The sequence below is a fragment of the Stomoxys calcitrans genome, chromosome 2 (assembly GCF_963082655.1).
Source record: "Stomoxys calcitrans chromosome 2, idStoCalc2.1, whole genome shotgun sequence".
Lineage (NCBI taxonomy): Eukaryota > Metazoa > Arthropoda > Insecta > Diptera > Muscidae > Stomoxys > Stomoxys calcitrans.
In genome coordinates, this window is record NC_081553.1 from 136,513,851 (window position 1) to 136,537,005 (window position 23,155).

A 23,155-nucleotide genomic window follows, 5' to 3' on the forward strand; every position below is an offset into this window, starting at 1 on the left:
GTTAGTCAAGCGATATGCATATACTATTTTCGTAGCATGGTATTTCACCAAAACCTGTTTAATTGTCGAAAATAAATATTCAAAGAATAATTTTGTTCCATATAAGGTAAAAGAGGCGCAGCGGGGCGGCCTTGTCTAGCTAGTACAGTATAATAATTGGCCTATTTCAACTTATAAAATAGTATAAATTGAGTTTACTTGTCTACCAGGCGAGTGAGAACATTAGCACTGAGCAATTACACCCATTTGGTCCAGGGTATCAAAAGTCCGATCTCGATCGATATATTTTAGATTTTGGTTGTGCAAAAAAACACTCCCTGCTTTATTTTTTACAGTTTTAGATTAAAATATCTATCAAATCAATAAACGTACAATTTGTTTTTTTTTAACTTATGAAAGCACACGCGAAAGTTTGAACAATCAAAGATTCATCTCCAAGAGATTTGAAATGAAAGCAAAGGCAACTGTCAGCTGGACGTGTTCAAGGTCAAAGATTTTTATTGAATTTGTATTGATTTCAGCACTTCCAGTATATAATTGTTGGAAAACTAAAATCAGATGATCCGGCCTGCAAAAAACAAACTTGGTCATGACCATGGGTAATCTTTTCCACTTTAGCTATGAGTCACTTTCCATATATGTATGTACATACGAACTGATTGTACAAATAATTAAATTGTATATCCCTAGGCTTAAAAAAGGCATTTGAAAACGACGCGGCAGCCAAAATTATCAGAGCAACTCTGACTTGAAACATCAATTTCTTCGCCTGAGTATGTATGTATGTACAAAAGAACTACGGGAGTGTTTTACAAACACATATGCGGAGCTTTAAATATGTCTCAGCGAAATTTGTGTTTTATTGAAAAATAAAATTGACGAATCGAAGTCCATTCGACTCAGTTTTCAACTGAGACTTGTACGAAGAGGTTATCGGAGCGAACCGCGTTGAAGAGGCGAAAAACTGAATTGAAGAAATATACGGCTGATTTTGATCGCACAAACCTGGAAATGGGTTAGTGTAGTGATGGGGTTGCACAGAAATTAAAAGTGTAATAACTAATAGTGGTTTTTCAATTTTATTCTTGTTATTTAAGCTATTGCATTGAGTACAAAAATACATCTGGAATCTATCGATCGTCTTGGTAGCATTCCTTTGGTTGAGTCGAGCTTGAAACAAGCAGAGGCGTTATATGGAAAAGTGAAAGCCAGCAATCGCCTTCTAAACTGGTACTTCGAAACGGCCGAATACACCATACTATCGGCCTACGAATCGGTTAAGCCAGCGGTTAAGCTTTTCGAAGTCCCTCTCAAACGATTAGACAATGTTATGTGCAAGAGTTTAGACATTTTAGAACAGCACATTCCTGTCGTCTATTTACCTCCTGAAATGGTAAGTTCAGTGTGAAACCACAACAGCCTTAGCACATAACGCATATACATATTTATATATATTGTCGATATTGACCTTGGCAATTAACAAGACAATTATTTTGGGCTTAAAGATGTACTGGAATACCAAGGAGTATATGTCGGATCATTTGGTTAAGCCGGTGCTCAAGAGAGCGGATTCTGTTAAACAGATTCGCAATGCAGTTCTAGAAAATCCGATAACAACATTCGCAGCAGAAAGACTGGACGGTGCTTTAACGGCCGGTGATAAATTCGTTGACAAATATTTGGTGCCCATTGACGGAGACCAAACTGATGGTGGTAAGTTCAAAAATGTTCACTAAACAATTGCTTGAATTAATTCCAAAACAAATATGACACAACTTAGAACATATGCATTTGAAAAATATCAGTGACTAGGAACCTTGAACTTGAAATTCGTTGTCATTGGAAGACAACTAACAATTCGCTATCAAGAGCAAAAATTGATTATTAAGAGCAAGTACTAACAATATATTATACATAAACGATTTATAGCAATTGGCAGAAAAGTCGTGCAACTAAGTAACAGATATGGAGCAGTAGTTTAGCTATATACCCTACATTCTACAATATTTCGAATGGGGTACACTAACTAGACTTCGAAAGAATCTAAAAGACATAAGTCTTATCATATTTAGAGGCAATTTAGCAAAGTTTCATCTAAATCGATTGAAAAATATATTCACCGGCTACCGTAGCTCAGAGGTAAGCATGTCCGACTATGACGTTGAACGCCTGGGTTTGAATCCTTGCAAGAACATCAAAAAAGAAAAACTTCAGCGATGGTTATCTCTTTCTAATGCTGGAAACATTTGTGAGTTATTATGCCATGTACAAACTTCTCCCCAAAAATGTGTCGCACGCCGTTCAGCTAAAACCTGAATCGGAGCACTCATTAATATGTGAGAAGTTTGCCCCTGTTCCTTAATGGGCAAATTTGCATTTCACACCCATCGTTCCACAAGAATGGTATTGAAATAATTTTATTGCTTTAGATCGAAATTTTATTGAAGCGAAATCGTTTTTGAATGAAAAGCCTGAGTTTTGCTTTAGAACTTTAGCCAAAGTTTGATATTTGGTTTGCTTTTGAAATTTACTTACAGTTGACTTTACTGTTTATTTTAATAGTTTTTAATTCACAGCTGGTTCATATCAAAGGACCACTTGGTATTGCTTACATCACACCAACAACAAATGTGTATGTTTCGCGCTATTTTTTTGTGTGTGTTATGGATCTTAACTATTGTATAATAGAAACACACAACCAAAATTCTTTGACAGATAGTGTCAACAAAAAGACAAAATTGTACTCAGCTGTTTACGGTACATTACCTGGTAATAATGTAATCCATACAACACATGTTCAAATCGTACAATGACTTGTAGTGGAATTCTGTAAAATGTTTCAACGAAAATCGTTTAGTTAAAAAGCAATAACAGAAAAGTTAATGAATTTCGAAATCAGAAGCCACTTTTAAGGATAATCTCCACAACCTAAAACCCAGCAACAGGATATATTTACCGGTTAGGAAAATATGGATATCAAATGATAGGCATTTAAAAGTAGAGTACAATGGGGACCGGCACACCCACTAAATACTCTTCAGAAGGATGTGTAGTTCAAGCGGGATAGTATCTGAATTTAAAGAAAGGTCTATGACAAAAGAGTTTGAATGTAATGTTGATATAAGAATTCAAGTATCTGGGACACTCCTGTAGTTCAGCATGACATGACATGACAATAACACCAAACTGTCATGTAGGACGACCGAGAAAATATTGTACTCAAATGAAAGGACGTGTCAGAGGGCAATACCCTTTCCCCATCCTACCCAAAAAAAGGAATTAAATATAATATATGAAGGTCGATCAGGATAGAATGCGACAGCAATAAAAGGTCTTTGGTAGTAGAGTACAATTTTACTCTCAAATGGGGATAGGCACAGAAGGACCTGCGGATCTTTAAAAATGTGCTACCCCAAGTGTTAGTTTTAAAATATGATTTTGAATGTGGATAACCAATACAAAAAAAAAATTCATTTGTGTGGGTCTGAACGAGACCCGTAGCCCTGAATATCTGGATCGCCAACTTCAAAATGCTGGACATTACGGAGCTCAAACAAAATCTTGCTCTAGCACGATGCGGGTATTATTTCAGGGACCGCCCCTAAAATTCCTTCACACCGGCCATTTTAGCTTACTATGGCAACAAGGGGCTCAAATAATAGGTACTCAATAGTGGAAAACTAATTTGATATCCAATTTTGAGACCAAGTGTTTGGGGATAGTCTCACCTCAAAAAATCCCCTAAACCAATTGCAATTGTGCTTAAATAAAAGGAATTTAAGAGTAGAGCACGATGGTGATATTTTTTCAGGGTTAAGTGTGTGGGTGGCCTCCCCACCCTACAAACACCTCAAACTGGACATATTTGTGGATTATGGCAAAAATTGCCTCAAGTCTGATATCTGTTTTATGGCCAAGCGTTTCAAAGACGGCTCATTTCATAAACTCTCCCTGAACTACACATATATACCGACTATAGCAAAATGTAGCTCAAATGTGGTTTTTGGGAGTAGAGTATAATTCTGATATCCATTTTCGGGGCAAAGGGTTTGGCTACTCCAATTCACCACCAACCCAAAGGGAATGAAGTAGATCTAACATCCAAACTTTAATGGGATCTAACATCCAAACTTTTTACCATTTTTTCAAAAACGCCAGATCTCGGAGGTGGGTGGGGAAATTTATTTTGTTAATAATAATTCAAAAATTGAGGTTTGGTATATTTATTTAAGGTGAAATGTCTAGGGCGGCCGACCCACCCTTAAAGCCCGCCAAATGGAAATTAAAACCAAAAATCCCGTACGGTGTTTCCATGCTACTTCTCTCATCGGACTCCTCCTCAGGTGGTGGATAGACGAAATCTCATCAGACATGGCGGGTATCGCAGGAATAAAATATGTGGAGCGAACCAAAAAGTTAGCACAAGCAGGGGGTGTCCCCCTTGCACAGATACGAATGCGAACACGTTCAATAGGGTCGGCAGCGGATGAGCCAAAGGTGGCGCTCGCTTCAGAAGATTCGCCATCAAGAAAGCCCGGCCTAGAGGGTCGCTGGCAGCCCCAGCACTATGTGCCGATACGATGGCACAATCCGCCATCCAACTAAAAATAACGATTACAGAAACATCAACAAGGAATAATGGAAATGACAAACCTCCGATGAGGACCTATCGATTCAGAACACGGTTCATAAACTTAACATTCATTAAAGAAATACAGATCTATGTCAAGTTTCAGCTCGATATCTCAAATTTTGAAGGCTATAGCATGATTGTAATAGACGGACGGCCAGACTGTTAGCATATAGGACAAAAAATTGGGGCTATGTGAATTTCCTGTGATAGTTTTTTCTATCACCGTTCTTTAAATATGTCAAGCCTAATTTCTACCTGATGGATATTATTGGAAAATTGATAACATTCCTTTTTACCCAGAGTAATGCATAAAGTCAGAGCAGGGAAACAATTGTCATGACATTGAATGCTCCATGTTTCAAGTTTAACTCCATGATAAGGGGCTTTCTTTATGTAACCGCATTCTAGAATGAACAAGTAAACTCATGGATCGCATTTGTGAATTTCTTTGCCCGGTATCTCCTTATAGGCAAACAAAGTATTATAGATAACCGATTCGATTTATACTTGGCTTGGATGGTGGAGACCATAGTAGATGCCATTGTGTAAAATTTCAAAGTAATCAGATAAGAATTACGCTTTATATGGGAGCTATATCAGGTTATGGACCAATTCAGACCATATTTGACAATTATGTTTAAGGTCATAGAAAAGGTCACTGTGTAAAATTTAAACCAAATAAGAAGATCGGATTATATGGAAGCTTTATAAGGTTATAAACCGATTCATATTGCCATATTAGGCAAATATGTTGTAGATCAAAGCAGAAGTCATTTAATTTCAGCCACACAAAAACTAGTAGTAGATACAAAATTGGCACATTTACTCAGTTCTGCACTTATTCGAAAATTTTAGAAAATATATTTTTTATTCATAAACCAATATTTTTTAAAAATACGTTAGCATCGATGTTGCCTTTTTTTGGTAGGTTCCTACCCAAATTGGTAGGTTTTTATTCTCTTTGAAGGTTGGCTGACCTAAAATTTTGGTACAAAGTACTTAATGAAAAAATCGCCGGGGTCGACTCAAAATGAATTCCCTTCTTGTCGTTTCTGTGCATTCGTTAAGAGTGCAGAACGAAACCATGGATGTCGAGGGGCCAAATACTATTACAAGGGGTCTCACTACTTCAAGCTTCAGTAAAAAAGCCTAAGTTCTGATATTGATCTAACTTGTACGAGTTTTAAGGGATCTCTTCCAAATTTCGCAAATTCTGTCTTTTGTGCCTTCCAACGGAAAACAGGCCTTTGTGGCAGCTGCATGTCAATATAGTCAGATCTGGCCTATACTCAGATGTTAAGAGGTCCATGCAATTCACTGCAACGGTAAAATGGGTAGTAAAGGCGCATTTCAATTGGGACATTTAAGTCGGGAGATCACTTTATTCGAACTGGGCACGCTTGTTCATTGAAATCGGGGCACAAATATAACTTTATGAATCCAAAATTTCTTATCGGGAGATCTTTAAAAGGTTGCTATATCAAGATATAGGCCATCTTTGAATGTAAGGCTATAGAGTGATTTCAACAAACAGACTGACAGACATGAAAAACGACGATCCATTACTCTGTAGCATTGAAAATGTACAATACGATGTGTTACATATGGAAAGGCAAAGTAGGCAACTTTTCGGTGGTGCGTATTTTGAGGGTTGAGGGTTTACTCAATATTCAAATCATGTTGTTTTCGACGATATTTTGAAGCTATTCGACTTATCACAATCTAGGGGGTCAAATTCAGCATCGTCCTTACAAACATTCAACATTTATAAAGGACTACATATATTGCGTTATTTGGTTCCTTTATTAATAAATTTTTAATTTTGAGTCTAATCGAAAGGAATAATCTTTCGCCTCACAAGTTACTTTATCCGATCGCTTCAAAAACTCGCGCTTGACGCGGTTTTTTTTTTCTTTTCATTTTTATTTTTTATTAATTTTTACAATTTTTAGTAACTGTTATTAAATCGTGATAATTAAAAGAGAATTCAACTACAAAAGTTATTGATTGGTTTCTATTTTTGGTTTTCAATATTCGGTAGAAATACATCCACTTCGTTTTGCTTCCCACTGTATGTGGGAGTTATATCTAAATCTGACCCAGTTGATTAAAAAATAAATAGCCTGTATCCTTGGGCCATTTATTTGGCATATGTTAAACTTGATCGAAATTCGACAACAATTGTAGAGTAGTCTGCCATTCAAATATTTTCGCCTTTTAAACTAGTCCATGATGAGTATTATTTTTTCTTGCTTAATTTATTAAATTATTAAAATATTATTATATCCACCACCGTAGGCTATTTAATCTAGTTATTCCATTTGTAACACCTCAAATTATTGATCTGCGATCTCATTATGTATATACATATAAATACATTCTTGACCGTCTTGACATTCAATGGCGATCGAGCCTTGTCCGTCCATCCATCTGTCTGCCTGTCGAAATCACTATATCCGTTTGAAATTTTGCACAGAAGGGGGAAACCCGTGGTTCGAAGTCCTAAAATTCGCAAAATCCTTCTGTGAAATGGTTAAAAATATTCCAATGTTTTTTAAAGAGAAATTGTAGTCGCATAGGGTCCGCGAAGGGACTAATCGTCGTTGACATTTGGCCATAAAACAAGCGCTAAACTTTGTATTGCTTCCCGATTAGATATTTTTGTGTTTACTTTTATAGTGATATTGGGCTTTTCAATATTTTGTCAAACATTTCGGCGAACTAGCTTGTATTTTGAAGACTATTTTTATACCCACCACCGAAGCATTGGGTATATTTATTTTGTCATTCCGTTTGCAACACATCGAAATATTAATTTCCGACCCAATAAAGTATATATATTCTTGAGCAGCGTAAAAATCTAAGACGATCTAGCCATGTCCGTCCATTTGTCTGTTGAAATCGCGCTGCAGTCTTTAAAAATAGAGATATTGAGCTGAAACTTTGTACAGATCCTTTTTTTCCATAAGCAGGTTAAGTTCGAAGATAGGCTATATCGGACTATATCTTGTTATAGCCCCCATATAGACCGATCCGCCGATTTAAGGTCTTAGGCCTATAAAAGCCACATTTATTATCCGATTTTGCTTAAATTTGGGACAGTGAGTTGTGTTAGGCTCTTCGACATGCTTCTTCAATTTGGCCCATATCGATCTAGATTTGGATATATAGACCGATCTCTCGATTTAGGGTTTTGGGGCCAAAAAAGGTGCATTTATTGTCCGATTTCGCCGAAATTTTCGACAGTGAGTTGTGTTAGGCTCTTCGACATTGTTTTGCAACTTGGCCCGAATCGGTCCAGATTTGGGTATAGCTGCCACATAGACCGATATCTCAATTTAAAGTCATGGCCCCATAAATGGCGCATTTAAATAAAAAGGTATATATTTTTCACCGGATTTTGACGAAAGGTGGTTTACATTTATATCCGAGGTAGTGGGTATCCAAAGTTCGGCCCGGCCGAACCTAACGCTTTTTTACTTGTTTACTTTTTAAATATTACAAAAATTGATATTTTGCGTTAGTTTTAATTTGTCTCACATTGGTTATATGATTTCAACAGGATTTTGTCCCGATCTCGACAATCGGTTTTAGATGCAATTTATTTCCATAAAATACTACCCCCACAAACTGAAAACATTGAACAAATACATTTTTAAGATTTTTCAAAAAAAAATATATGAAAATGTTTTGTAAATAAAAACGTAATTTGAGCATGATGTGCAAATGCAAATGACGTACTTGAGTAGTCTGAATCGACCGAAAGTTCTTTTTGTTGGATAGATAGGGTATAAATTGCATGCAACTATTGCTCAATATGCCTATTGCTTTTCGAAAAGAGAAACAAAGAAGATGTTGGAACTAATAGAGCATGCTGACTAATTGCGTATAATATAAATCTCACCTGATTGACAACATTTGCCACTTTCGAGAATACTTCATGAAAATATCGCATTTTGGTATTTATAGAAAATTTCATTAAAATTTAGGTTTTCAGAAAAAGTTTTATGAAATTTTTGTTTCTATAAACATTTCATTGAAAGTTTGTGGAAAAAATTTTATTGACATTTTGTTTTTAAAAAAAAATATATAAAATTGTGTGTTTTAAAGCCAATTTTGTTTTAAACATTTTTCTTTAGGAATATTTTTATGGAAACTTTGTCTTAGAAAACATTTGATTAGAATATAATCTTTAAAAAAAATTTATTGATAATCTGTCTTTAATTTTTTCTATAAAAATTAATTTATTAAAATGTTGTCGGTAGAAAAATAATGTTGAAGGTGCCCAAGCCTGTGCAAAATTTTGTCTTCAGGAAATATTTCATTGACGTTAAAAAAGACCGATTGAAATTTTGTCATAAAAAAATAATTTCAAGGTGAGCCGAGACCAAATAAATCTTTAGAGGATTTTTCACTGATATGTTTTCTTTAGAGAAATTTTATTTGAAATTTTCTCTTTAGAATTCAGAAAAAATTTCATTAAATTTACGTTTTCATTAAGATTTTGACTTTAAAAAATCTCTTAAAATTAATTTTTTGGCTTTTGTCGTTAAGAAGTCATTTCGAGGCTTGAGACTGGGCTAAATTTTGTATTCGCAGAAAATTTCATTGACATTTTATCTTTAGAAAAACTTTTATTAAAATTTTACCATATGAAAGTATTACATTGAGATTTTATATGTAAAAAAATGCATCAAAATTTTCTTTTCAGGGGTTTTTTTTTAATTTTGTATTTAGAAAAATTTTGTTGAAAATTTGTCTTCAGAAAAATGTTATTGAAAATTTGTTTTTAGAGAAATTTTAAGTAAAATTTTGTCGTTGGAAAAAATTATTGAAAGCTTGCCTTTAGAAAAATTCTATATTTTATTTTAATAAATATATATATTTTTTAATTTTATCTTTAGAATTTTTTTTTCAAAATGTTCACTGAAATTTCTTCTTAAGGTACTCCTTTTGCTTTTCGCGATACTTTCCGCCGATTACTTTTTTTAGATTTTAAAGCAAAAAAGAACTCGCTGATCGTTTAGTTTGGAACCATCCGTAGAGAAGTCTATGTAACTTCTGTTACCAGGGATATCGTAGTTCTAATCGGTTCTATCAGGAATAGTGGTGCAGTACTTTTTATCAAAAAACATCGGATATTGTATCAAGGATAACACAGTGTCCGTAGCCGCCACATGACCAATGAAAAAGCCCCCTCAACCTCACGGCAGTGGTCGTTGCAATTTCTCTAGCCACAATGTCCAGAGGCATAAGATGTAGCATTAAGTTCAGTGCATAGAATGTGTCATCCTAAGTGCGAGTGTGATGCACAAACAAGCCATCCTTTGGATCCGGTTAAGTACTGCACAGTAGGTGGATTTTTGAAGCGTCGTCCACCTGACCACAACATCATATAGCATCATAGTTCTGACAACTGCAGTATATACCCAATGCATGACACGCGGTCTAAACCCCAACTTTTGCCAATGGCTCTGTTGCCCAATAGGGCAAGAGTTGCCTTTCTGGCCCTTCCCAAAATGTTGAATTTGAAGTTCAATTCCTCGTCCAGCAAAACAACCAGAAATTTTGCGCTTTCTGTAAATGTTACATTGTCACCTCCCAAGGAGACAGGTTCCACTGTAGGCAACTTGTATCTCCTGCTGAAAAGAACTACTTCGGTCTTGCACGGGTTTATACTTAGATCCCTTTCGGTAGCCCACTTTGCTGTTGCACGTAGAAATTCCTGAAGTATATCTCTTACAGTGCTGGGAAACTTTCCCCTAACCGCAATTGCCACGTTATCAGCATACGCGATCACTTTTACAATTTTTTTCTTCCAGAGACAATAATATATTGTTAATGGCTATATTCAAAAGTAGAGGAGACAGTATACCCCCTTGAGATGGTAGAGTTGATGCCTAGAAACTCCAAGTCCTTCATGATTGACATCGGTTTTACATTATTGAAAGAACCTGCAATGTCAAAAAATGCTACCATAGTATATTCCTTGACAGCGAGAGAACCCTCTATGTAGCCGATTAGGTCGTGAAGGTCTGTTTCAGTGGATTTGCCTTTACTATATACATGCTGCTGTCGCGACAGGCGATCTCCAGGAATCTTTGCCCTAAGATATGTTTCTATCAACCTCTCAAGAGACTTCAGCATAAAGGATGACTGACTAATAGGACGAAAATCTTTCGTCTTCTTGTGGTAGGGTTTTCCTGCTTTCGGAATGAAAATGACCTTCGTGTCCCTCCGTCCCACAGGTATATAAGACATGCTGATACAGGCTGAGTATATATCGTTAAGCCCGGGAACCAGTCTATCCGACACAGCTTGTAATTCAACCGGTGATACAACAGGGCCTGGCGACTTAAAAGAGTCGAAACTTCTTATCGCCCATAGGATTTTCGGCGATGGATGGTATAAATACTTGCAAATTTTGGGAGCTAATTTTTTGTTTAAGAGCATAACTATAACATTAGCAGTTACTTTGTCTGCTGTTACTTAAATTCGTTCAAAAAAAGCAAATTGTAAATTATTGGAGCCAAATTTACCTAAAATGCTTATAAAATTGAACGAGTAGATCAATTTAAAAATTTTTGAAATATTTATGACATTTTTGAGCTGTTTTTTACTGTTTACAATTTGAAAACAGTAGAAAATTTATCCTGTTTTAGCAACAAATTACTGCTGTCTCATTTTCAGCAGACTTTCTGATATTACAGCAAACATTTTTGCTGTTTTTACTAACAAATTTCTCTGAGTGTGGTTCACAACAACAAAATATGGACCGACCAACAAATGGGTAAATGTAATGTTTATATCCAGGCACCGAATTACGTGATCGTGTGCGCTTTCGTATAGAATAAAGCTTCATCTCGTATTTAATGAATGTTATACCAGTTTTATACACATTTTGAAGTACAGTTTTTAGTTTTAAGTCATGTTCGATTTATACATTCGCGTTCTTAAATTTCAAAAATGCTCATTCAATAAAAAATAAATAATTTATAATAGAGAGATTTCGAACGGTTTTACTCGTTTACGTATGCGGTAATTCGGCCCCAGAACTATTAAAATCGAATTTAATCGATACAGCCTTTTGTACATAAAATTGCTTTTATAGTTGCTATAGCTGTCGGCATAAGCAGCAATATGTAAAAACACTTTGACGAGAGCCGGGGTTATCAGGTTCTGAAAGATCGCCATGTTATGTCTAGTATAATCTTTTGTTTGTTTATAATATGGGCTTGGATTCTTTTTCGTCCAATTTTTACATTTGTCTAAGGAATCTTGCATAGGCACTGCTGATAAGATAGGTTTTTTTTTTTAATAAGAAGGCACAAATCATGTCTAAAATTGATCAACATATTTAAATTGTCCTACACCCAGAAAAATAAGTTTGCAGAAACACTGTCTACTGATTTTATATTAAACACATTGAACCTTTGAAGGAAACACTTTTAAATTTGTGAACACGTGATGTATGCCAATGAATTTTTTTTTGTAGTTTTCGACGCAAATGTTTTGGTAGAATTGTATTCTTAATATGTTTAAAAATAAAATTGAAGATATAATGTACAAGTTTTGAAAGTATTTTTGATATAGTAAGCGACAATCGACATTTTACCATCTGAAAACTGCAGAAAATGTTTGCTGCTTCAGCAAACTTTTTTGTTCCAGCTAATTTTTTTGATATTTTAACTAACAAATTTCTCTGAGGGTACCTAAACAAATAATGGCATTGTAGGTTCCATGTTTGGTGCAGTGATTTTGGTCATTTATAATTACTTACTTTGTTATTCAGTTTGTAAGTAAATCGAAATATTGATCTAAGACCCAATCGTCTTGACAATCTAAGCCAATCATGTCCATCCGTCCTCATTCTGCTCATCGAAAGATTGCTAACTTTCGAATGAGTTAAGCTAGACGCTGAAATACTTCATATTAGTTTCAGCTGGGGTGGTAAATAGACCAAAACGGTCCATGTTTTGATATAGCTGCCATATAAACCGATCTTCCGATTTGATTTCTTGAGCCTCTAGCGGATTTTATCGGATTTAGCTAAAATTTTGTACATCTTATTTTCTATGACTTCTAATGAACAAGACGAATACTTATCGGGGCATAACTTTTTTTTAACCTAGAGACGAAACCTCATAAGGCTGGAAAAAATCAATTCAGATCTTAATATAGCCCCCATATTAAGGTCCGTCTGAAATGAACTAATATTCCAATAATGTGGTCATGTGTTAACCGATTCTCACAAAATTCGTCACGAAGTTTTTTTATGGCTCTGTTATTGTTATTGTATCCAAATTTATATGTAGAGGTAGCGATCCTCATCCAGCTCCAGAGGTGAGTTATCTTATTCCGGCCCATAGAAACAAATCGGTTAGTATGCACCCAGAGAAATTTGTTAGAAAAAAACAGCAAAAATGTTTGCTGAAAATGCTTCAGAGTATTTTTTATACCCTCCACCACTTGATGGGGGTATACTAATTTCGTCATTCTGTTTGTAACACCTCGAAATATGCGTCTAAAACCCCATAAAGTATATATATTCTTGACTTTTGAAGGAGTAAAGTTAGCCGCTTGAAATTTTTCACAAATACTTCTCATTAGTGTAGGTCGGTTGGGATTGTAAATGGGCCAAATCGGTCCATGTTTTGATATAGCTGCTGAATCACTTCCAACAACTGTGCTAAGTATGGTCAAAATCGGTTCATAACCTGATATAGCTGCCATATAATCCGATCATGGATCTTGACTTATTTAGCCGCTAGAGGGCGCAATTTCCATACGATTTGGCTAAAATTTTGCGTGAGCTGTTTTGATATGACTTCCAAAAACTGTGCCATATAAACCGATCTGGCATCTTGGCTTCTTGAGCCTCTAGAGAGAGCAATTTTCATCCGATTTAGCACAAATGCTAAAATATTAAAAAAAAAAATATGATTTTTTGTGTGATACATGGTTTCGAAATTTAGAAGATTATGCAGAAAAACTCTTTGGGCATTTTTGAATCCATTTATTTGTTTTACAGTTATAGCGGTCCAAAAATGATTTTGTTAAAAAATTTTAGTCCTTACAGTATGGGAACCTTGCATTACTAACTACTAACTAAATTTCCCATGAACATTCCACTAAGACACAGGGGATACTTCTCTCATATCATTGAGTGCAGTCCGATTAAAGTTTAAGCTCAATGATAAGGGGCCTCCTTTTCTATGCCGAGTCCGAACTGTGTGCCGCATAGCGACACCACTAAGTAGAGAAGTTTTAACATGGGATGACTTTACTAAAACAGAAAACGCTTTTTAATATAAACAAAATTTGTTATTCAAAATAGCAAAAATGTTTGCTCAAGCCACGGGTTTTGTCTCCTGAAAATGGGGAAGCAGACATTACTGCTGTTTCAGCAAACATAGGGCTGCGCTTTAGCAAATATTTTCGACTGCTATTTCAACTAACACAATCTGCTGTTTTAAATACAAAATCTGCTGAAATATTGACGACATATTATTACTGAACAATTTGTTAATTTTTTCAATAATTTTGCTTTTGATTTATTTTATGCTATCATTTACTTTGCTATTCGGCCGATCGTGTGTTTTTTTACTTTAGGAATTGTCCAAAAGGAGTCTAGCTAATATCCATGAGAAATTATGTTGGAAGAGAAGATTTTAAATAGTGGAATATTACTGAAAACGACGAATTACCTGATCAACAGATTTCTTGCCCATCGCACCAATTGGTATACATTTCAAGAGGTGGCTAAAGTCGCTCGTCAATTTTATTGCTCTGCTAATGTACACATGACTGTCGATGCAACTTATTTTAATATCATATGAAAAAAATTATGGAATTTGAATTGCCCTTGTTCCTTAATGGAATGTTCATGGGTAAATTTGCATTTACAAACATCAACTGAGACACACTTTTCCATTGGCCTACTGGTCAACATCTTAGTCATGAAACTTCCTTAAATTTACCTTTGCCCGCATTTATTCTTTTATTGGACCACGCTGTATTGCTTCTGACACACACAGTTGTGTTCAAAATAATAGGAGTGCGTTCCTCTAAAAAACAAAATTATAATACGGCCCTGCGCGGAGGTCTTGGCGTTTAGGGAATGCGTGAGGTGGGGTGGTACTAACGCGAGGACGTCGAGTTTGAACATCTATACGGACAGTACAATAGCCATGAGGCCAATAACAACCAGGGCGATAAGTTTACGAACGGTCTTGCAGTGTAAGAAGGAGATTAACGCCTAAAAGGAAATGAAAGGGCGGAGGATTTGGCAGTGAAAGCCAGAGAATCGCCGTCAATAAACTTGGTTAACCCAAAGCCTTTCTGGTCGACGCAATCCGATTTAAGGGCGTGGGCGAAAAACTATGCGGTGATCCGTCGGATCACCGCTTATCCGACGAGGACGGGGCTATTACTGAAAGCAAGTAAGAAGGAGGCCAGTATAGCTTTTGATCTCATAACGGGAAACATACGACTACGAGCTCGCTTATGCAAAATCGGTGCGGCAAGTGATAGCATGTGTAGGGCATGTGGGGAAGATGATGAGACGTTGGAGCATTTTCTATATCTATGTCCGGCATTCGCGACTAACAGACACCGAAACGATTTCCGACATGAACCACTTTAGGGAAGAGGTATGGAAAACAATAAAGGATTTTGTAAGTAGCACGGAGTTTCTTGCTTAAAATTTTCTTTTTCGAGGTTAATTTTTACTTTGATAGCTTTAGAAGGATTTTGTGCCTGGCACACTGCGTTTCATAGCTTTTCCGTATTTAGCATTCGGTTCTCTGTAGCATTATTTCCATGTCTCCATATAAATGTTCAATGGGATTAGCGACAGGAGACTGAACAGCTTAACCTGATCTAATCTCAAATACCTTTCATTTGAGACACATATTGGCGTGGTTGCCAAATTTTTACCCTTTGGGGGGTGTTTTGGGGAAGGGGTAATGCCCTAAATACATGGCCCTACATTTGGATATGAAATTCGTATTCTACTCCCAAATACCTTTATTTGAGCCCCATATTGCGATGGTCAGTAAAAAATTGGTGTTTGTGGGGTATTTTGAGAAAGGGGTAGACCCCCAGAAAATTGTTCCGGAAAGTGGGTATCAATTCTTGCTCTACCCCCAATACCTTTCATTTAAGCTCCACATTGATATGGTCGGTAAATATACCCGATTTAGGGTTTTGGGGATTAGTGTGGTCCCCCAAACTCTAAGCCCGGAAAATATATCAGCAACGTGCTCTATTCTCATATATCTATATATAATTTTTTTGAACCCCATATTGCCATTGGCCTTATAATTGGATATCAAATTCGTTTTCTAATCTCATTTAAACTCCAGCAAATATGTCAAGTCAGCAAATATGTACGGTTTGGGGTACTGGCCCTAAAATCCTATAAATAAATATATAGTTCCACTCTCTTTAAGACCCAAATTGTCTTGGTGAGCAAACACGTCCAATGGGGGGTTGTTATGGTGGTGGGACGTCCCCTTGACAGTTGGCCCCTAATGTTGATATCAGATACGTGGTCTACTCCCAAATACCTTTTATTTGAGCCCCATATTTCCATAGTCGGTAAGCATGACCGGCTTGGGGGGTGTTTTGGGGATGGGCGGCCACTCAGTGAATTGGCCTTGAAAATATATATCGGATTCGTGTTCTACTCTAAAAATCCTCTTATTTGAGCCTCATATTGCAAAAGTCAGCAAATACTTCCTATGTGGGTGGTGTTGCGAGGGTGGGGTTGCCCCATAGACACTTTTCCCGAATATTGATATCAGATTCGTGCTTTACTCCCAAAGACCTTTCATTTGAGCCCCATATTACTATGATTGTAAATTTTTCCCCTTGGGGGATATTTTTAGGGAGAGGCGGCCCCCCAAACGCTTGGTCCCATATTTGGATATCAGATTCGAATTCTTAAATACCTCTTATTTAAGCCCCATATTCCCATGGTCAGTAAATAAGTCCTGTTTGGGGGGTGTTTTGGGGAAGGGGTTGACCCCCAGATACGTGGTCCCACATTTGGATATTAGATTCGTATTCTACTCGCAAATACCTTCCATTTGAGTCCCATATTGCCATGGTCGGTAAATATGTCCGATTTAGGGGTGTTTTGGGGTTGGGGTGGTCCCCCTAGCACTTGGTCCGACAATTGGATATCAGATACGTTTTCTTATCCTAAATACCTTTCATTTGAGTCTCATATTGACGTGATTGGTCTAAATATATGTATGGTAGGCTTTAGGGTGGGGCAGCCCCCCTAGGTACCCCAGCGAAATTTGGATACCAAATTTTTATTTTTAGGGTACTATATGGGAGCACACAAAATTTCGCTTAAATCGCACCACCCATCTCCGAGATCTGGCGTTTCTGAAAATTAGGGTAAGGGGGAGGGTAGTACCCTATTTTCACCATGGGGTCATTCTGCACCATCTGTGAAAATTTCAAGAAAATCGGTTCAGCCGTTTCTAAGTCTATAAGGAACACACAATCATACAAACAAACAAACACAAATTGATTTTTATATATAAGATTGAACATATGCCATTGCACAAAAAGCTCCAACGAAACAATGCTTTTGCCTCACCATGTTTGACTGTCCTTTTGTTTTGTAAATTGTGATTTATATTATGTATTTGGCAGGTCGGCAGACATCTGTCTAGACCCTGTTCCGCCAAATAATACAATTATACGTTCGTTGGTCCACAATATGTTCTTCCAGTTTTCAATCGGCAAATTGGTGTGTCCTTTGGCGAACTTAAAGCATGCAACTGTATACTCGTTGGTCAGCAATGGTACCGTTCTTGGACTTTTTGGGTAAAAGCTGAGACCAATCTCAGCCATATTAAGTACCCCCAGAATTTTTTTTGAAGGCGCGATAGGGTTCCCTTTGCGATGTCATAAAATCAATAGTCATCAATAGATGATGTTTTACGTATGAGTCCTGCATGAGGTTGTGCATAAAATAGAAGAATCCTTCGATGCCAAAACGTTCACACTGGCGGTATGCATTGATATCGCTTTAACAATGTGCGGAGCGACACACTGAGACCAGTAACAGATGGACCCGGTCCTTAGAGACTGGATAAACCATTTGCTAAGGAACAGGTGGATAAATTGTGTGCCCCATGGCATAAATATAAGGGAGAAAGTGGCACAGGGCACGCCACAGGGGGGCATTTTATCTCCACTCCTATGGGTGACCACCATAAATGACCTATTACGGATGCTGACTGAGGAGGGATTTGAACCCGTCTGCTACTCAGACCATGTTATAATATTTCTAAGAGGTAAGGATCCGAACGAGCTATGCAGAAGGGCCGAAAGGGTCTTGCATATGGCATATGACTGGGCTAGACCCAGAGGTCTCAATGTTAACCCAAAGAAGACTGAAATATGTCTGTTCACGAGAAAGACGGAGGTGGGCCAATTTAACGCACCACGTTTCCTCAATAAGACGATTTTGATATTTGACGAGGTCATATACTTAGGTGTGATTTTGGACAGGAAACTGAATTGGAAGTGTCATATTCAGGAGCGTACTGAGAAGGCTCACAGATGTTGGGCACTATGTAGACGGGCCGTAGGCTCGAAATGGGGCCTGAATCCTAGGATAGTCCATATATAGTGATAGTGATTAGACCAATACTTACTTACGCCTCAGTAGTTTGGTGGACTCCTATGGAGAAAAAGTGCAACATAAGGACCATACAACAGGTTCAGAGAACATATTGTCTTGGCATAGGCGGAGCGATGAGCACCACGCCCACTAGCGCACTGGAGACTATTCTAGATATTGATATAGATCCAATTGACATACAGATTAAGTGTGAGGCAGCTACTACGGCTATGAGACTTAAGGGGATGGGAGAATGGATTGAGGATGGGAGCAGCTCATACCATCGCGGTATAATCGAGACGACGATAGGAAACCTGGAAGGAAGGGAAGAGGTTTCCGATCGGATACCTGAGATGAACCTTGAAGTCGAGTGCGACGCACTGCTGCCATCGGCACAGTCTTGGATTGACGGAACCCTAGTATTGCCATCTGGAGGATCATGTTACACGGATGGATCAAAGCTAGAGGACGGCGAAAATCCTATGGGATGGGAGACGAGGCTATTACTAAAAGGAAGCAAGAAGGAGGTCAGAATAGCTATTGGTATCATAACGGGACACATAGGACTACGAGCTCACTTATGTAAAATCGGTGCGGCAAGTGATAGAATGTGTAGGACATGCGGGGAAGGTGATGAGATGTTGGAGCAGTTCCTTTGTCATTGCCCCGCTTTCGCGTCCAACAGATACCGGAACTTAGGTGGAGTCACAATATCAGACATGAACCAACTTAGGGGAGTGGTATTGAGAGCAATTAAGGATTTTGTAAGTAGCACGGAATTCCTAACTTAAAATTTTCTTTTTAGAGGTTACTTTATAGTTTTTAGAGCGCACAACAAGCCGATTACTGGCTTAGGTGTATGTCCATAGTGGCATGGGGCGGATTAATATTTGCACCCTCTTTTCAACCTAACCTAACCTACGTATGAGTCCGAGTGTATCGACCATTTTTTTATGTAATGAGGCATTGGCAAAAATTTGATCAAAGCATGCTACTATTGCTCAAATTTTTGATTATTTTGATTACTTTTCGTAGTTTTGGGCAAATTCTCGCCTTTCTTTGGAAGTTCCACTATTAGAAAAAATATTGTTTAAAATTTATTCAAAACTATTGAAACGGCTTTATTACCAATTTTCTATATTTGGATTTTACTTCTTTTATTTAATTTTATAACATATCATTCACACTCCTATTTTTGGAATAATACGATTCAAAGAGCAAACGAGAAAACAATCAATGACATCAAATATATAAAATTTCTAATAAGCTTATATTTGTCATTTTTCTTCTTACATACCATTCTAAATACACTTTGAAAATCACTTAGTTTGGATGCTGATATACCAATAGATTTGTCTTGTGGAAATACGAGGTGATAGCACTGCTATTATTTTGGTCATAGCTGTACATATCTCCGTTGACGTACTGGTAAATATCCCATTCATTAAACTTGCTTAAATCTGTCTGTTGCATCACGCCCAGAAGGAAGAGAGATAGACCCATTGATAAGTATACCGATCGACTCAGAATCACTTTCTGATTCGTTTTAGCTATATCCGTCTGTCTATCTGTCCTTTTGTCCATATTAATTTGTGTACAAACTACAGGTCGCAATTTTAATCCGACCGTAGTTGAAAAAAATCGATTTAGATTTGTATATAGCTCCCATATATATGTTGGTCCGATTTTGAGAAATATTGCAATAAAGTGCTCATTTGCGAACCGATTCTTTCGAAATTCAGCAGGAGGATTTTTTTGTGATTCTTAATATTACTAGGGAATTTCATAGAAATCGGCTCAGATTTAGATATAGCTGCCATATATGTATATCCCCCGATTTTCAATTCTAGAGCCACTGCAAGCGCATTTATTGACCAAACTTGCGAAAATTTTGAACAACGCTTTCCTCAACGACTATCACAATATTTATAGAGTTTGGTTGTAATCGGTTTAGATTTAGATGTAGGCCCATATAAATGTTCGTTGGGATAATTTGCAATAATGTTCTATTTGTTGACCGTAGTTATTACAGTTTGAACATATTTGCTCGAAATTTGATACGGATTGTTTAATAAGCCATCTGAAAATATCCGCCGAGGTCCATCAAAATTGGTCCACTTTGTACTTCAAGGGTAGGTGTAGGGTATTATACAGTCAGTACCGCCCGACTTTTTCCTTTCCTTACTGGTTATTGCTATTTTTCATCACTTGAATGCTGTTTTGCTTCGTAGAATACGCATGATCTGTGGAAAGTAGGCTATTATTTATGTTTGCCTGTTACTACCGATCATGTGTTTTGATTATTTTAGGTTTTTTTCCTGGTTGCTTTAGGCAATTTCTTTTCTTTTAAAAAATTAAAATCTTCTCTTTCATTTTATTTTATTTTCCAACAACAACAAAACAAAAAAAACAAAACAAACAACAAAAATTTACCAGCAGTCACTTTCAACAAACATCAGATATTTCGGCAGTCACACTGCTGTTCTGACATTGCAAATATTTAGCGGAATAACTGCTATAATCGCAGTAGAATTAACTACTAACAGTCTACTACTATCAGCAAGCTTTTTGCTATGAGTGCAGTTGTTCCAAACTTTGAAAATAATTCCTTAAAAGGTTTAAAATATTTAAATTAAAATCAGATGATATTAGGAAACTTATTTTTCTTCGTGATTTCCACTTCAAGAACCTTTGCAAGCGTCCTTTTCAACCAACTTACTTTACATTACTTTAACTGGCAATGACAGAACATTTGTTCCACTAGCCGAACGTAGACTAGCGTTCCAAGCGCCTCGATCTTTTGCGCTCATTCTAAAATCTCTGACACCACGTGTCGAGGTGTCTCCCACAACTTGATCTTTCCATCGGGCTTTTGGTCTTCCCGGTTTACCTTCAAAAGACTTCTTTGCTGCAGCTTCTTCATCCATTCTGACAACATGACCTAGCCAACGCAGGCGTTGTATTTTGATGCGTGATGCTATCGTCGTCATACAGCTCGTGGTTCATACGTCGTCTATATTCTTCATTAACGCAAACTAGTCCATATATTTTACGAAGAATCTTTCTCTAATACTCCCAGCACTACCTCATCTGCTTTCACAAGCCATATGTTGTGTTTGCAGCTTTTCAATATCCAATTTCCGTGCAGTATCAGATCGTACTTTTCTCTCCATTTTCAAACGGGTTTGAACCTTTGCTGCAAAAAGGTAGTGATACGAATCTATATTCACTTCACGGATCGATCGTACATCTAACACGCTGGATGAATGCCTTCCATCTATCACAACGTGATCAATTTGGTTCCTCGTGTTTTGATCGGGTGACAGCCATGTGGCTTTGTGAATATTTTTATGTTGAAATCTGGTGCTACTAACTACCATGTTTTTTGCCGCGGCGAAATCTATCAGCTTTTACCCATTACCGGACGTTATCTCGTGGAGGCCAAACTTTCCTACAGTTGGACCAAAAATGTCTTCCTTCCCTAACTTCGCATTGAAATCTTCCAGAACGATTTTGATATCATGGGCGGGGCAGCGATCGGTCGTATTCTCTCTCTAAGCGCTCGTAGAAAATATCATTGGTCTGCTCGTCCTTGTCTTCCGTCGGGGCATGGGCACAAATAAGGCTGATGTTGAAGAATTTGACTTTTATGCGGATTGTTGCAAGCCTCTCATCCACCGGAGTAAAGCTGGAGACAAGGTATTTCAGTCTCAGACCTAACACAAATCCACAGCCAAATTCATGCATCTTGTTATAGCTGCTATAGTATCGTTCGCCCACCATCGCTGGTGACCACCATCGCAATTCCTGTAAGGCGGTAATATCTACCTTGTATATTCTCTAATACATACGCCAGCGCGTATACTGCACCTTCTCTATAAAGTGTGCGGACTTTCCAGGTGCAGATCCGCAAGTCAACCAAACTTCTCTAAACGAGGGACCAATTTGTAGGGACCTTTATCGAAATCGCTCCCGATTTACATATAGCTCCTATATTTGTATATCGTCCCCTTACTGCCAAAAAGTTGCAACTACCAAAATCAAATTTTACAGTAGTTTTTGTCTGCTGAAAATGGGAAAGCAGACATTACTGCTGTTTCAGCAAACATAGAGCTGCTGTATTAGCGAACATTTCGGTCAGCTAAATCTGCAAACAATGAGTACATGACTGGCATGGCCTTTTGTATCTTAATTAAAAGAAAAAAGATTATGGAAAATATAGATTCAGTGGGATTATAAACATCTACTGAGACACACTTTTGCATTAGTAGTCATTTTCAGCAAGCAACAGACTTTTCAGCACTACTGCTGTAGTAGCAGAACTACTGCTATAATAGAAGCAAAATTAACTACTAATATACAGCAGACAATGTTTGCTATTTTAAAAAAAATATGACATTTTGTTCAAGTTTTCTGAAATCGGAACAGAGTACCCAGTTTAGTTGAATGTTAAATTAAATAATTAAAACAATACCTTAGGGGTGTTTTATTTACCCATTTAGCGGATTTTTTTCGATTAGCTAAGCGGCTAATCTTATCGTCGCTTACTATCGCCGTTTTTTAAAACATGTCGTGCCATCATTCAATTTAATTGACAAAACTAAAAGAGGTAGAACGCAACATTTTTATTTAATGATTAAACGTTCTGGAATGGCAAACCTGTCTAGGATTTTAATAAAATCACATTTATAAACTTCAAGAAACTTGCTAAAAACTCTTTAACAAACAGCGTATGCAATAAAAAACATCAACAAAAGGATAACATCGGTATGTGCCGTGTGTGACTGGAACCTTTTTATACCCTCCACCATAGGATGGGGGTATACTAATTTCGTCATTCTGTTTGTAACATATTCGTCTGAGACCCCATAAAG

The 23,155-nt window shown here is 37.1% G+C and overlaps 1 protein-coding gene across 3 annotated transcripts in view; it reads left to right on the forward strand.

Annotated features, from left to right (window-relative positions):
• The first annotated feature begins 892 nt into the window (after positions 1 to 892).
• The window catches only part of LOC106090862 (lipid storage droplets surface-binding protein 1), a 59,384-nt gene continuing 37,121 nt past the window's right edge, over positions 893 to 23,155 (forward strand). The window contains exons 1-3 of one of the 3 annotated variants that reach the window (XM_013257199.2): positions 893 to 1,015; positions 1,098 to 1,393; positions 1,485 to 1,713. In XM_013257199.2, the coding sequence (XP_013112653.1) occupies positions 1,012 to 1,015; positions 1,098 to 1,393; positions 1,485 to 1,713 (529 nt within the window). In that variant the 5' untranslated portion in view covers positions 893 to 1,011. The remainder of the gene's footprint in view (positions 1,016 to 1,097; positions 1,394 to 1,484; positions 1,714 to 23,155) is intronic. The other 2 variants (XM_013257197.2, XM_013257198.2) reach the window with 2 other exon arrangements.